Source organism: Pelophylax lessonae (assembly GCF_965119305.1).
Source record: "Pelophylax lessonae genome assembly, chromosome: 5".
NCBI lineage: Eukaryota > Metazoa > Chordata > Amphibia > Anura > Ranidae > Pelophylax > Pelophylax lessonae.
Window position 1 is genome coordinate 53,188,628 of NC_138772.1, and position 17,441 is coordinate 53,206,068.

The window sequence follows — 17,441 nt, forward strand, 5'->3', positions numbered from 1 at the left end:
AATTCCGTTTTCTCTTACGTCCTCCGACAGTCGCCGCCTCTTCATATTCGTCACATATGGGGACGTCCCAAAGCAGTGCAAACATGAGGGGTGGGAAACGCATCCGCGCCGAAAGGCAACGCAGTCTCCACATCAAAGAAAGGAACCTTACCAAAGGAAGGAAACCAGCTGGGCAACAGCAAAAATAAGTGCTCAACAGGAGCAACAACCCAGGAAAAGACAAAAAACCAGGGGATACAAAACTTATCCCAACAGCCAGGAGTCCCCAACAAGGGACCCTAGGGAACAGCCGCACTAAGAACCTTGCGGCCAAAGGAAGCATCCGCCGATGCCTGAACATCTACTTTGTAGAATTTTGTGAAAGTGTGTACGGTCGACCAAGTCGCCGCCTTACACACCTGGGCTACAGAAGCCCCATGACGACAGGCCCAAGACGCACTCAGAGATCTAGTAGAGTGCGCCTTCACAGGCACAGGGGGAACCTTCCCCTGCAAGGCATAGGCCTGTTCAATGGTCTGCCTGATCCATTTGGCAATGGTAGAGGCGGAACCCGCCATGCCCTTCCGAGGACCCTCTGGAAGAACAAACAAGGAGTCCGTCTTTCGAAAAGACTCAGTCGATTTAAGGTAAACCCTAATCGCCCGAACAACATCCAGAGAATGCAATCTCACCTCCTTTGGATGTTTAGGCTTCGTGCACAACGAAGGCAAAACAATATCCTCGTTAAGATGGAATTCCGAAACTCGTTTCGGCAGAAAGGAAGGATTAGGTCGCAAGACCACCTTATCCAAATGAACAACCAGGTACGGAGACTTGCAGGACAAAGCCGCCAGTTCCGACACTCTGCGAGCCGAAGTGATCGCCACCAAAAAGGCGACCTTTTTGGACAACATAGACAACGAGACCTCCCTGATCTGTTCAAAAGGAGCACGTTGTAACACAGATAGGACGAGATTCAAGTCCCAAGGGGGCAAAGGATCCCTCCTAGGAGGAACCAGATGCCGCACACCCTGAATAAAAGTGCCAACCAAGGAGTTGGAAGCCACGGGGCGTTGAAACAGAACGGCCAGCGCAGACACCTGACCCTTTATCGTAGCCAGCGCCAAACGCTGATCGACACCCGTCTGAAGGAAAGACAGCACACGGGAAACCGAGTACGTGCGGGGTGAAAACCCCCTGGACTCACACCAGGCAAAATAGGCCTTCCAAGTACGGTAATAAACCTTTCCCGAGGAAGACTTCCTCGCGTTGATCAAGGTATGAACAACCTCTGGAGAGAGACCCTTCTCCTTCAGGGCCTCGGTCTCAACAGCCAGGCCGTCAAAGCCAGCGACTGTAAAGCAGGATGGTAAATCGGTCCTTGAGACAGTAGATCGTCCCGAAGAGGCAGACGCCAGGGGGCGTCGACCGCCAGATTCACGAGGTCTGCGTACCAGGACCGGCGAGGCCAGTCCGGCGCCACAAGAATCACCGTGCTGCGTTCCGAGTGTAACCTGCGAAGGAACCGGGACAGCAACTGAATCGGTGGAAACGCGTACATCAGCCTGTACTGATGCCACGGGGCCACTAACGCGTCCGACGCGTCTGCCCGAGGGTCGCGCGTCCTTGCCACGAACCTCTTCACCTTGTAGTTGAGGCGAGACGCGAACAGGTCCACATCTGGAAGACCCCACTTCGCGCACAACATCTGGAAGACAGCCGGATGGAGAGACCATTCCCCCTGATCCAGGGTCTGGCGACTCAGATAGTCCGCCTGCCAGTTCTCCACTCCCGGAATGTGAACCGCCGTTATCGCCGGGACATGAGTCTCGGCCCAAGACAGAATGTCGGCCACTTCTCGAGCCGCTCGGGCACTCCTGGTGCCCCCTTGGTGGTTGATGTAGGCCACCGCCGTGGCATTGTCCGTCTGTACCCGAACCGGGTAGCCCTGCAGCCGGTCCGTCCAGCGATGAAGACAGAGCCTTATCGCACGCAATTCCAGAATGTTGATCGGGAGGGAAGACTCCCCCTCCGACCAGGTCCCCTGGGCGGACAGAACGCCCAGAACACCACCCCAGCCCGACAGGCTGGCATCCGTGGTGATTATCGTCCACGAGATCGGACGAAACGACTTGCCCCCGGACACCAACGGGGACTGGAGCCACCACAGAAGGTTTTCCCTGGTGCGATGACTCAACGAGATCTGAAGATCCAGAGATTGAGGTCGCCCGTCCCACTTGGACAAGATCTCCGCCTGGAGACCCCGCGTGTGAAACTGCGCGAAAGGAATCGCCTCGAAAGCCGAGACCATCAATCCCAGACACCTCATACACGTCCGCAGAGACGAGTTCGGAACGTCCCTGAGGGACCTGACTTCCTCCTGAAGAGTCCTGAGTTTGTCTTCCGGCAGGAAGACCTTCGCCTGCACCGAGTCCAGTATCATTCCCAGATAGGGAAGACGAACCGACGGACTCAGTGTCGACTTTGGAACATTTATCGTCCAACCGAACTCCTGCAGAGTTTGCATCGTGACAGACAGGTCCTTCTCCAGACCCTGACTGGTCGCAGACCGAATCAGAATGTCGTCCAGATACCCCAGGACAGAAATGCCCTGGGCCCTCAATAATGCCAGAACCGGTGCAAGCACCTTGGTGAAGACCCGCGGAGCCGAGGCGAGCCCGAAGGGCAACGCCACGAACTGGTAGTGATCCTCCGCAATGGCAAATCGAAGGTATCTCTGATGACCCTCAAATATGGGGATGTGAAGATACGCATCCTTCAAATCGATGGAGGCCATGAATTCCCCCGGAACCAGGGCAGCCACCACCGAGCGCAGGGATTCCATGCGGAACTTGCGAACCCGCACAGAGCGGTTCAGAGCTTTCAAGTCCAGAATTGGACGAACCTTGCCCTCCTTTCTGGGCACGGTGAACAGATTGGAATAAAACCCCCGAAATCTGTCCCGATGAGGCACCGGAACCACCACTCCCTGAGCCCTCAGGTCCCGCACCGCCAGGTGCAGATCCCGCAGGCGCTCTGGAGACAGTTGTAGATTTGAGGGAAAAAATCTGCTCTCTGGCCGAGAGAGAAACTCGATCTTGTAACCAGATCGAACGATTTCCAGAACCCATCTGTCCCGCACACGGGCCAACCAGGGTTGAAGAAAACCGAGCAAGCGTCCCCCCACCCCAATACTGGGTGAGGGCGCCCCTTCAGGCCGAACTGTTATGGGCCGCAGGTCCGGATTGGCATTCGCATGCTTCTTCCCAGAAGCCCCCTTAGCCTTGGGGAAATGGGGCAAGAGAGTGCTCTTACCCCCGGTGATCCCCTTAATCAACACATCCAGGGACTCCCCAAAAAGGCGAGACCCATCATAAGGGAGATTGGCTAAGGTTTTACGTGAAGATTGGTCCACCGACCAACATTTCAACCAAACCAGGCGGCGAGACAACACCGCCACGCTGTGCACACGTGCAGCCAACGGAATCATGTCCAGGTCCGCATCACACAGATACATGACACCCTGGTGGATCTGATCCACCATGTCCAGGGTCGCCGCCGAGGCCGAATCGGCCACTAGGACGCGCCTAAGCATCTGCGTCCAACTTGCGATCGCCTGGGCCGCCATAAGAGAAGCAAATAGAGCCTTAAGCATAGAACCCGTAACAGAATAAGTATGACGGGCAAGAGACTCCAGTCTCCTATCCGTGGCATCACGGAAAACAGGGGATCCCTCTGCAGGAATCGCAGTGGCTTTGTTCAAAACCGCAATTGCATGATCCACTGGTGGAGGCACACACCACCGTTCATCAGTGGCAGGGGAGAAAGGATAACGCAGCTTGAATTTACTTGGTACCGCAAAAGGTTTGCGCAGATCGCGCCATTGATCCTTTACAGCGCGCTGAAAATCAGCATTGCAGGGAAAAACCTGCGGCGTCCTGCGTTTTCTCTGCGTCCCATAAGCCGCCAAGGCAGCGGGGGGACACACTTCGTCCTGCAAACGTAGCGTCTGCTTAATGGAAGCAATCAACTCATCCATGATTGCAAGCTCTTCAGGCGAGCCAGGGGGAGAATTATCAACCCCCTCAACCTCAGCCTCTACCTCAGATCAAGAGAGGAGCGGGACCCCGATAGGGGGGTCCCTGCCAGAACAGCCCCATCACCTTCACCCTCAGAATCGGAGGACAGAGTAACTCTGGGCCGTTTAGTAGATTGAGCAGCCACCAGCATTTGCACCTGGGCAGCAAGGCCAGCCACAATAGTGGCTAAATCCCCCCCTGGGGGGGAAACAGCGGTCCCCTGGCTTTCCACCAATACTGTGGGAAACTTGCCCTCCTGAGAATCCATTGCCCCTGTACGCCAGACAACCAAGGGTTAACTGCCCCCTTTCAGCAAGCGCGGTAAGCGCAGCCCACCGCACACACTCAGGCACAATGAGACCCCCACAGGGAATATACAGACTGAATACAGGCAATGGACAACAGGAATAGAAGGATAAAACCTGAGGAGACCCCGCTGCTGCTGCTGCCTCGACCGGTGTTCCAGGAAAAAGGAAGTGATGCTGCCAGGGCGCTCTATGTAAGCCTATGGAGGCTACAAGAAAATGGTGACAAAAACAACAGCTAAGTAAAGGTAGAGAAAAAACTCAAATAAAATATTAAAAAGAAGAAAGAGTCTGGGACAAAAAGTCCCAGCACAGAGAGAGCCAGCCACTCCTGACAAGCTAGACATTAAAACTGGGATATGGTTGCAGGAAGTAGGAGGGTATTGACTGAGGGGACCACCCCTTGAGGGTGGGATATGTTAAAGCTTTATTGTTAACATATTCTGTTGCCTAGCTACTCCTTCGGAGCAAAGTCTAATACCCCATATGTGACGAATATGAAGAGGCGGCGACTGTCGGAGGACGTAAGAGAAACATTAATCTTTAGAGGAAATACAAATATAAATTCTAAGGCAAACTATAGTCTTTTTAGGCCTTCTTCACACAGACATACTACATTGAATGGCCATGTGAGGGCGTGTTTACCCGCACTGGGATGCACAAGGGTTCCATGCATTCCAGCACAGGCAGTCCCATTCATGTCAGTTGACTTGGTGCACCGGCCCCGAATGTACACTGTACGTACATGGATAACAAACTGGGAGCAGTGTCCTACACTTTGCAGATCTCAGTAAGAAGAGTTCTGAAAGCTGACTGGAGGGAAGGAACACATCCCAATTCAAACAGCACACAGGAATAGAGCCGAGGATGTCAATCACAGGTTGTGTGCTGGAGGTCCCTCTGCTGTCACCTTTTTTCCTCGGTGTCAGGAAAACATCTCAGAAGTGACTCTTTAGAAGATGCTGTTTAGCAGAGGAAGTAGGCAGCAGACAGAAATGACACTAATGCCTCGTACACACGCACAGATTGTTGGCCGACCGATCGGCCGTCTTTTGTCCAGTGTTTGTTGGTTGAAATGTGCTCTAGACTTGCCAACAAAAACCAACTTCAAAAGTGATGTCATGTGATGGTTGACTTTCCGTGTGTTTTTTCTTCTCTGAGCATGCCCAGTCTTGCTCATCTGATTTTTGTCTGCTGAAATCTGTACTGACTGAGGAACAAATCGGCCGTTCTGTTGCTGGCCAACAAAAATTTTATAGCATGCACACCAGATTTTTTTTGGCCGAAAAGTCGCAGTTGGTTGTCGGAAGCATCACACTAACAAGCCGAAAATCGGCCGATCGGACGTTGGCCGACAATTTACGGCCAACAATCTGTGCGTGTGTACGGGGCTTTAAGCCTCGTACACACGCAACGAATTTCCGCCGACCGGTCGTCCGTCTTTTGTCCAGAGTGCTGTCTGTTGGTTGGAATGTGCTCTAGACTGCACACAAATTTTCCCGCACGACAGAATTCTACTTCAGAAGTGATGTCATGTGTTGGATTGCTTTGTATGTGTCTTTCATCTCTGAGCATGCCTAGTCTTCAGATTTTTCCCCATCGAAATCTGCACTAATGAGACGAAAATCGGACATGTTTTGATGTTCGACAAAAAATTTTATAGCCTGCACACCAGGATTTTTTCGGCCGAAAAAGGCAGCATCATACTAACAAGCCGAAAATCGGCAGATCGGTCGTCGGACGAAAATTCCCGGCCGAATTTCCACCCGTGTGTACGGGGCTTTAGTGCTCTGGATTGAGACAAATACACACTATAGATGGATATGCTTTGTTTAAATTTCAGGTCAGAAGTTTACAACCACTTTAGGTATAGGAGCAAGTTTTAAGTATAGTTATGATTTTTACTTTACTTGTCGTCAGTGGTCATAATGTTGTTATTATGGATTGGTTAATAGAAATATAAATCTGTCTCAATTTAAAAGCTTTTCATTTTACAACCAACTAAATGTTTACTCAAAACTATCCCCCTTTAAAGCCCAGCTAAAGGCTACATTTTTATTTCTCAAAAATGTGCCCTGGCCCTTTTATTTATAAAAAAAAAAAAAAAAAAAACATGCTGCAATACTTACTTTCAATCCAGAACTGTCCCACGGAGTACCTCTTCTTCCCCACAAGATGCCCTCCATTTACTGGGTTGAATAATGCCCACCATCATTTAGCATGGAAGACTGAAGGACTCTACTGAGAATGTAGGGACTCATGGCCATTTGGTCAGAGGGTGTAGAACAGCCTGGGGCCCTTCGGTCATGGGAAAACAGTGTGAATCCTCAATTTGGCCTTGGGAATGCGGTCTGCCACCAATTAAAGGTGAGAACTGCAGTGGGGGTTCCCAGTTCCCAGCAGCACAGTGTCTAAAGCCCCGTACACACGCACAGATCGTCGTCATACAAATGTTCGTCTTTTCTCCCCGGGATGTCGGTGTCTGTTGAAAAGTGCAAAGACAGCACAAGGACAGCACAAGAATTTTGTCCGCAGACTTCAGATGACTGCAGAAGTGATGTCATGTAATGGTTAACTTTCCCTGTGTTTTTTATTTTCTGAGCATGCCCAGTCTTGCAAATCTGCGGTCTGTCGGCTGATTTCTGTACTGACTGGCGAACTATCGTCCGTTCTGGTGTCGGCATACAAAAATTTTTATGTTTGCAAGAAAGACTCTTGTCCGCGGATTGTGTGCAGACAGCTGTCGGAGGCACCATACTAACACGCGTACAATCGGCAGATCTTTCGTCCGCCGACGTTTGTATGATGACGATCTGTGCGTGTGTACGGGGCTTTAGTGGTTGGCACTTCCCCCCCTAGCAGCACCAGGGTCATTGGTTCGAATTCCAACCACAGTACTACTTGCCTAGCGTTTGCATGTTCTCCCGATGCCTGCGTGGTTTTCCTCAGGGCATTCCGTTTTCCTCCCACACTCCAAAGACATGCTGGCAAGTTAACCACTTGACCTCCAGAAGGTGTACCCCCTCTTTCTGACCAGGCCATTTTTTGCTATACGGCACTGTGTCACTTCAACCGACGATTGTGGGGGTCGTGCGGCGCTGTACCAAAATAACATTTATGTCCTTTTTTTTCCCTACAAAAAGCTTTCTTTTGGTGGTATTAGAGCACCACTGCAGTTTTTAATTTATGCGCTATAAACAAAAAAATACTGACAATTTTTTTTTACTTTCAGCTATAAAAAATAAATAAAAAAATGCAAAAAATAAAATGTGTTCATAAATTTAGGTCAATATGTATTCTGCTACATATTTTTAGTAAAAAATCTCAATAAGCGTATGTTGATTGGTTTACAGAAACGTTATAGCGTCTACAAACTATGGGATATATTTATGGAATTTTTATACTAGTAATGGGGGGCGATCAGCGACTTATAGCGGGACTCCGATATTGCAGCAGACAATTGCACACATTTTTGACAGTGACACTAATAAAGTGATCAGTACTAAAAATATGCACTGTCACTGTACTAATGATACTGGCTGGGAAGGGGTTAAACATCTAGGGCAATCAAAGAGTTAACTGCGTGTCTAGCCAGTGTTTATGTGTACACAGTGTGCTGCTTTCACTAGGGGAAGAGATCAATTCTAGTCCCCTGCTTTGCAGAGACACAGGATCGTCCCTTCTCCCCTGTCAGAATGGATAAAGGCTTTGTTTACATAGGCATATCTCAGTTCTCTGCTTTTTACTAAGGACAAGCGGGTCTCGGCATACATTGAGTCCCCCGGACACGCAGATTTGCTTCTCCTGTGAATCACAGCAGAAGTGGCTCTCCGGTGGCACGTGCGCTCCCCCTGCTGGCAGTTGTGCAGGATCACGTATATATAAGTGATCCTGCGTACAGCTGTCACCCAGTAGCAGTAGAATTGCTATAGGGCGGTCAGCAAGTGGTAATTGGCTCCTGTCTAAATTGGCCCTAGTATGTGTATGTACGAATGTGAGTTAGGGACCTTAGATTGTAAGCTCCTTAAGAGTAGGGACTGATGTGAATGTACAATATATATGTACAGCGCTGTGTAAATAAATGGTGCTATAAAAAGTACCTGAAATAAATTTGATGCGGGAGGTAGCACCAATTAAATCAATGGGAGGGTGGCAACTCCTGCAGTTAATAACGGCTGCTCGCATGTAAATTGCTCACAGAGAGATCACCTGCGAGTGACGGGCCCTGGATGGAGACTGTGTCCAGAGCCGATCACCTGCTGGTAATAAATGAGCTATTACATGCAAGCGGCAGCGATTTCAATGTGGCTTCCTCCTGCATTTACTTGCCGGGAACCCCAGCTGGGATTCCTACATGTAATCAACAACAGCTTCATTCGCACGTGTCAAAAGGCCTTAAAATGCAACTAAATGAAAAACATATTTTTAGGTACAGTAAGGGAGGGTTATAACTCTCGCCAGTTTTTTTTTTTCTGCCATCTGTGTCCCATTGGGGAGATTACCATTCACTTCCTGTCTCACAGCCAAAACAGGAAGTGAGAGGAAATCCCTTGAAAGTGAGGAAAATCTGGTGTGTCACAAGAACTCTCCTCTACCAGTGTTCAGATAACTTGGGATTTTCTCATACTCTCATGTTCGCTGCTAATCGTAAATAGGTAAATAAAAAAAGAGGGTGAATCTCCCTAACGGGGACACAGACAACCGTAAAAAGGGGCAGGTGTTCTAATCCCTCTCAACTCTATCCAAAATTTAAAAAATAAATAAATAAAAAGAACAGTTTTGTCTTTAATTACACTTTAATGCCATTAGATCAAAAAACCACGGGGGGGGGGGGGGAGTTTACCTCCAATAAGGAGAAAGAGGAGCCTTTTAAAAAATCCATATTAAAGATGGCAATTTTTAAAAAGGCCAGAATTCTCCCAAAAATATGCTTTAACCCTTTTTCTAGCAGGTCCTTACTGACTTGACAGTGAGGGAATTAAACGCACAATCTGGTGGCTGCATCTACCAGGATATTTGTGTGAAATTGACAGGCAGACTCTTCATGCCTGCCAGGTGAGAGCATTTGGGTGGCTCCGCAGCTGCCCGATCACTCGTACACCCTCTGACGTCACTTCCGGGTCAAACTCTCAGTTTCCTCGGCTCACTTAGCCGGGAAAGGATGTTTTGCAATGTGATCTGCGGGAGGGAGGGCAATAATTCTAATACCAGACCTCCTCCGCAACACTAAACGGATACCTACAGGGGGCCTTTGAAGCGTCACCTATAGAAAGTATAGTGTACTGTAGTTTGTCACCATTTCACGGGTGCACACAAATCTAAGGTTGGATATGTGGAGTATCCATTTACTTGGTGCAACCTCCTCTTTTTATTTTACCAAAAAGTTGGGTCGTTTATGGCGTTTTTTTTTTCCCTAAAATTCAGTTTAATGTGCTTTTTACTGAAATTTTGTGTTCCCTAGACATTTGCGGTAATAAGGTGTGATGTATGAAATTGGAACCACCACTATTTTATTCTCTAGGGTGTTTGTCTTCAGAAAATATATAATGTTTGGGGGTTTTGTGTAATCTTTAGGCTGAAAATAATTTTTTAACCACTTGCCGACAGCCCGCAAGTTGTACGCTCCCAGGCAAAATGCTGTACATGTACGGCGCTAGCCTGGGAGGAGCGACAGGGCGATCGCTCTCGCCCCCGCTCGTCGGCTGGGGAGTCAGTGCGTGTGCCCGGCGGCTCCAATCTCCCTCTGCAGCTACTCGCAATCTCCCTCTGCAGTGAGAGAAGGACAGACGGCTGATGTAAACACAGCCGTCTGTCATTCTCACTAAAGTAATCACAGAGGCTATGCGATCCTGCTATGTAGGATCGCATGTCTCTGTGATTACATCACAAGTCACGCCCCTCCACAGTTAGAATCACGCCCCTAGGGACACACTTAACCCCTTCCCTGCCAGTGTCATTTTTACAGTAACAGTGCATATTTATAGCACTGATTACTGTAGTAATGTCACTGATACCCCCAAAAGTGTCAAAAATGTCAGTCAGAGGGTCCGATCTATCTGCCGCAATGTCGCAGTCCCGTTAAAAAAAAAAAAAAACGCAGATCGCCGCCATTACACGTTAAAAAAAAAAAAAAAAAAAAAACAACAATAAAAATGACATAAATCTTTCCCGTAGTTAGTAAATGCAATAACTTTTGCGCAAACCAATCAAAATACACTTATTGCGATTTTTTTTTCCCAAAAATATGTAGCAGGAAAACAAATTGGCCTAAAATGTTAAAAGATTTTGATTTTTAAGTTTTTTTTTTTTGAGAATTTCATATAAAAAATTTTGAAAAATATTATTTTTTCAAAATTGTCGCTTTTTTCTTTATAGCGCAAAAAAAATAAAAAAATCGCACAGGTGATCAAATACCACCAAAAGAAAGCTCTGTGGGGAAAAAAGGATGTCAATTTCGTTTGGGTACAGAGTCACACGACCGCGCAATTGTCCATTAAAGTCACACAGTGCTGAATCGCAAAATAGGGCCTGGTCTTTGAGCAGCAAAATCTTCCGGGGCTAAAGTGATTAAACGTTTGCAAAAAAAAAAGAAGCAAAAACTGTTCTGGCAGCGAAATGGTTAATTTCATCCCATAGATTCACAATAAATTCCAGAAAAAAAAATTCACTGTATTTACCTCCAGCATCTCACTGAGGCGTACATCAGTTCTTTGCTGAATGAAGAAAAGAAAATGAAAGGTCAGGCATTGTACAACGGTAAAGGCACAGAAAACAATGATCAGTGTTCAGTGGGCATTACCAGGGTTTTAATTGTTCTCAGAGACTTTAGCAGGCCAATCAATAGCTGACGTTTCCTCTGGTTTGCCAGAAGTCCTAGACTGGCTTCTGTAAATCCTTCCTTTGCCGTATTTAGGTGTCTACAAAAATAGTAAAAATAATCCCAGGTTACAGTAATGCCATAAGATAAGGGGACACCAAAATGACAAAGAACATAAAATGCTGCAATTATGTAAGAAGTATAGAACTACAGAACAAGTTTATAAATAAAGTGTATTCAAACCAAAAAACAAATAATGTCATATATGGCATCTTACCAGTCCTTAAGTGTGGCAGCTGATTTTTTTTTTCCAGACTTTTTTTCCCCCCTTAATTTTTACCTGGTGATCATGCCAATAACACTTAGGGTGACAACAATTCAATCAGCATTGAGGAGCAGCAGCACTGACCCCCTAGGCTCTTTGCCTGATTTGGTCTACCAACACCTCCCCCTTTCATCTCATTTGTAGAAAGAGGGGGGGAAGATTATAAAAGGCAGTTTGAAAAGTTAAAGCGGTAGTAAACGGCATCATAAAGAAAAAAAAGAAAAGAAAAAAAAAAATAGGTACTGGGCAAATTAAGTCATAATGTGCTAGTATGCATCACATACTAGCACATTATGACAGACTTTGTTGAAAACATAGCCCTCCAGAGACGTCACCACAGAAGGCACTTTCATCTTTACCCGATCTTTCGGGTAAACACAGCGGGCGGATCTCCATAGTGACAGGGAGTGACAGATCGGAGTGTTCAGCATAGCTGGACATCCGATCTGTCCATGACTCACACAGTCACCTCCCCCCACACACGTCAGTAAGCACCAGGCATACATTAACCCCTCCCTCTCCAATAAAATTAACCCCTTCCCTGCCAGTGTCATTTTTACAGTAACAGTGCATATATATAGCACTGATTACTGCAGTAATGTCACTGGTACCCCCAAAAGTGTCAAAAATGTCAGTCAAGGGTCCGATCTGTCCGCCGCAATGTCGCAGTCCCACAAAAAAAAAAAAAATCGCAGATCGCCGCCATTACACGTTAAAAAAAAAAACACGAAAAATGACAGAAATCTTTCCCTTTGTTAGTAAACGCAATAACTTTTGCGCAAACCAATCAAAATACGCTTATTGCGATTTTTTTTTACCAAACATAGGTAGCAGAAAACAAATTGGCCAAAAATTTTTAAAAAAATTGGTTTTTACATCTTTTTTGGGGGGAATTTCATATAAAAAAATGTTAAAAATATTGTTCTTTTTTCAAAATAAACGCTCTTTTTTTGTTTATAGCGCAAAAAGTAAAAATCGCACAGGTGATCAAATACCAGCAAAAGAAAGTTCTGTTTGTGGGAAAAAAAGGACGTAAATTTCGTTTGGGTACGGCGTCGCACGACCGCGCAATTGTCAGTTGAAGTCGCACAGCGCCGAATCGCAAAAAGTGGCCTGGACGGAAGACAGCAAAATCCTCCGGTGGTAAAGTGGTTAAGGCCCCTTTCACACTATCCGTCCGTCGGACAGATTCAGTTTTTCTCAGCGGGGGATCGAGCCGCCGATCCCCCGCTGAGCAGCAGGAGGACAGCTGTGTCTCCGTGCTGTGTGCGGAGACACAGCTCTCAGTTCCCCATGCATCTCTATGGGGGAAATCGGATTGGAACGGACCATTGGTCCGTTCTCATCCGATCCCATCCGCTGGACGGATGGAAAATAGGGTTTCTATCTGTCCAGATTTGACGGATCGGATTGGGTCGGATGTCAGCGGACATGTCTCTGCTGCCATCCGATGCCCCATAGGAATGCATGGGGGGACCGTTCAGATCCGCCAAAAAAACGGACAGGCGGATCTGAACGGTCCGCCTGTGTGAAAGGGGCCTAATCCTAAAAAGGAACAAAGCTGTTACTGTAAACTATTACAAAACTGTGAGCTGGAGTTTGGCTTCAATTTGTTAGTATATTTAAAGCTGCTAGTATACACTCAATGCCAGACAAAGCTGCAGTCCAAAAGTGTCTCTGCTACTCCTTCATCCAGAGTGAGGGTACTCTAGTACAGGTGGTGTATTACTGGCAAGATCACCAGATGAAAAGAGGGGGGGGGGAAAAATCCCTAAAAAAGGAAAACTAAATGCAGCCACCACATTGAACGATTGGTAAGCTGCAATATATTATATATTTGGTTTTATATCATTTAAAATAACATTGTTTGCAATAAAAGTTCAGTGCACAAAAGGTTTCAAGGATAACAGTTTTCCATCAAGGTCCACAGGGATTTAACTGTACTTTCAAAAGTGTACTTGGTCTAGAAAAAAAATAAACGCTGCCACCCAATCCAAAGACTGGTAAGCAACAATACATTCCTTTTTTAGCTTAGACAGACTTCAAAGAAAGTTAATCTGCCATTTGAAAATGTTTTGCAAGCAGTCAGCACAACATCATCACAGACTGGAAAATTTTGCATTTCATTTGGAAATCAGGGTCCCAGAGTCTAGAGGAAGAGTGGAGAGGCATAGAATCCAAGTTACATGAGGTCCAGTGTGAAGTTTCCACAGTCAGTGATGATTTGGGGAGCCATGTCATCTGCTGGTGTTGGTCCACTGTGTTTTATCAATTCCAAAGTCAGCGCAGCCCTCTACCAGGAGATTCTAGAGCACTTCATGCTTCCCTCTGCTGACCAGCTTTATGGAGATGCTGATTTAATTTTCCAGCCGAACTTGCCACCTGTCCACACTGCCAAAACTACCAATACTGGGTTTACTGATCATGGTATCACTATGCTTGATTGGCCAGTGCAGACATCCCAAGTCTCCCACGACTTGCAGGAGTCTCCTGCCTTTGGCCGTCAGCTCACGGACACCTGCAAGTGCCGTGCGATCTCCCGGCTGCTGCGGGAGACTTAGGATATCTGCAGTCAGTGACAGAGCCGACAGAGCCGCTGCTTCCTGTATTGTTCAGGCTCTGTCAGAGGCGAAGTGCCAGCAGGACCCGCCAGCAGTAGGCAAAATAAGTAGAAAAGATATGTGCATAAGGCTCCGTTCACATGTCAGCGTAGAGATCGCAGGCAGAATCACCGCGATTCTGCCCACGATCCGGAAATCATCGCAAATCGCGGGACGCCTGTGCATTGCCCGTGATTTGCAATAGCACCCCAAACGCCGTGCGATGTTGCCGTGATTTCCGCCTGCCGAATCGCGGTACCATCGTGCAAAAAAATCAAATCACTGAAGTTGTCATGGTGGTTAGAGTGTTCCTTTAATATCTCTCAGAAGAAGTAAACCTCTGTATATGGATTCCACCATTTCATTTGAGCATCCTCTAGTTGTGTTAAATTAGTGCGGGGGGGCGCGAAGCGGTGCAGGAAGGGCGTGGTGCCGCGGGGTGCCAACTCCCTGAAATGAGTTTGCCATCTCACTGAAATTCGTTTTTACAGGTTGGGATGCCTGCCAGCAAACTCGCCTGACCTAAACCCCATAAAGAATCTGTAGGGTATTGTCAAGAGGAAGATGTAGAAAGGTAAAAATCCATTACAGATGATAGACACTCCTACTGTCCCTAAAGTGCAATCTGCACATCTTACATTAAATTTGATGCATAAGGTGTGGCTAACAGTTTAAACTCTTTTGGAAATCGTTGGATACATCGGATATACTCCACTTTGGTCCAATGATACATTTGGTGGAACTTTCTTGGCTGGAAGGCTTTTTGAGATGGGAAAGAGCAGGAATCACAGATCTGTCTCAGCTTTATTTTGATGGAACCCTAAAATCTTTTCAACAATTGCGTTCGGAGTTTAACTTGGAAAAACTGATTTTTTGTAAAATCTTACCTGTAAAATTCCTTTCTGAGTCCTCCGACAGTCGCCGCCATCTTCATATTCGTCACAATGGGGTATTAGACAGCAAAGTCTAATACCCCATTGTGACGAATATGAAGATGGCGGCGACTGTCGGAGGACGTAAGAGAAAACTGAATTTTTGTAAAATCTTACCTGTAAAATTCCTTTCTCTGTGTCCTCCGACAGTCGCCGCCATCTTCATATTCGTCACAATGGGGTATTAGACTTTGCTGTCTAATACCCCATTGTGACGAATATGAAGATGGCGGCGACTGTCGGAGGACGTAAGAGAAAGCCATGGTTCTATCAATATTTACAAAAACGTCATGCACTTCATGCAGAGGGCTTGATTCCATCCACCTCCTTTGCCTCAATGCCTCTTTGTTTGATGTACTTGCCTGTGCTGAGGCTACTAGGGGGCTCATCTCTTTGGCATAAACACAGTTGTCAAAATTTCTTCTTAAGTTTCCTCTTCCATGTAGGCACAGATGGGAGGAGGATCTCGGTCCCCTCTTCCATGAGCTTTGGGACGAGGTGCTGCAGAATATTCAGATTATTTCATTTTCTCCATCCCATAGAGTAACACAGCTCTTTATTTTGCATAGAGTGTATCGCGCACCAGAATTTTTGCATAGGCTGCAGGGAGTTCACACACTGTTCTAGATGTGGCCATCCACATGGTAATCTCATATTTACTGTGGAGATGTCCAAAGCTTAGGCATTACTGGCAGGGGGTTATTTCAACTTTAAATAATTCATATGGTATTTCCCTAACCCTTGACCCCATTTTATGTATTCTGGGATATGTTGATTCCAATACATTGGACTTAGTCCCGATTCAGACATGTGATGCGAGAACACTGCGAATCCACTGCGTGTTCCCGCATCTCATTCAACTCGCCATATGCAAACCGCTGCGGGTGTCAATACAAAGTTAACGACACCCCCAGATCAGTTCGCATAATCGCATGAATCGGATCGCATAGGCGTTAACACCCATGCAATCCGATGCGGACCCAAAAAGGGTCCTGTGTGAGTTGGGTCTGAATCCGATGCAAATTCAGCCATACAATCTGTATGGCTGAACTTGCATCGCACAGACATCGCATGGGATTTGTAGAGCAGTGCACTACGAATCACATGCGACATCTGTCATTGCATATATGTGAACCGGCGCTCGAAGTTAATTGCTGCAGTTCTAAGATCTCTTTTTATTGCACTCAAACTGATTGCTCCACGATAGGTATCCTCTACTCCACCATCAGTAGATGAGTGGGAATCCAAAGTGGATAAATATATTTTGTTTGAGAAACATACGTATCTCTCTTGCAATGCTCTACATACGATTGCTGCAATATGGTTTAGTTAGATAGACACAATGGGCCTGTCTATTACTCTTTGATGAGAAAGTTTCTCTTGTTACTTGTGGGATATTTATTAGTTTGCCAAGTATGTTAGAGGGTGTAGAGGTGCTACATTGATATATGTGCTTTAGAGCCGGTGTTCTAAAATTTTCTCGGACCCGTGAAAAAAAATCGGACCTCGTCACTTCCGGTGACAGAGCATCACAAAACAGCTGATAGGAGTCGTCCGTGCGCATGCGCAGAAGACATTTTTCGAGGTTTGGAAAAATTATAACAGAGAGCGGACAGCTGATTGAGAGAAGGCGGGGCTGAGGTGCGACGGAGGACACCGCCGCGTCATCGAGACATCAGGGAGGGAGGCACATATGCAGAGCTGGCGGAGGAGGCTGGACGGAGGTGCGGCCGTGTAATATATGCAGGGCTTAAGCGACTCCTTCTGTTTTATTATCTTTAGTAATTATCGTATTATTTATCCTTCGGATTTCATTACATTTAGTATTTCTATAATACAAAATAAGAAATACTAAATGTAATGAAATCCTAAGGATAAATAATACGATAATTAGTAAAGATAATAAAACAGAAGGAGTCGCTAAAGTCCTGCATTTATTACACGGCCGCACCTCCGTCCCGCCTCCTCTATTCAGCTCTGCAGATGACGCGGCGGTGTCTTCCGTCCCACCTCAGCCCCGCCTCCTCTCATTCAACTGGCCGCTCTGTGTTATAAGTTTACCAAACCAAGATAATGTCTTGTGCGCATGCGCACTTGAGACTCCCATAACCGGAAGTGACGAGGTCCGATTTTTTCACGGGTCCGACAAAATTTTACAACACCGGTTCACACTGAGGCGACACGACTTCGGGGGGCGACCTGTGAAGTTGCGTGCACCGCGACTTTGGTGCGACTTGCAGGGACTTCACATAATGGAAGTCTATGCAAGTCGCTCCAAAGTCGCCCCAAAGTAGTACAGGACCCTTTTTCTAAGTCGGAGCGACTTGTGTCGCTCCTATTAGAATGGGTCCTGTACTACTCAATGGACCGCGACCGACCGCGACTTGTCAGGTTGACAAGTCGC

General features: G+C 46.8%; 1 protein-coding gene across 1 annotated transcript in view; it reads right to left on the reverse strand.

Annotated features, from left to right (window-relative positions):
* VPS50 (VPS50 subunit of EARP/GARPII complex) overlaps positions 1–17,441 on the reverse strand; it is a 428,941-nt gene that overhangs the window by 289,204 nt on the left and 122,296 nt on the right. Inside the window, exons 7-8 of the mRNA XM_082258038.1 lie at positions 11,163–11,280; positions 11,041–11,076 (exon numbers count right to left, since the gene is read on the reverse strand). Coding sequence (XP_082114164.1) covers positions 11,041–11,076; positions 11,163–11,280 — 154 coding nt within the window. The remainder of the gene's footprint in view (positions 1–11,040; positions 11,077–11,162; positions 11,281–17,441) is intronic.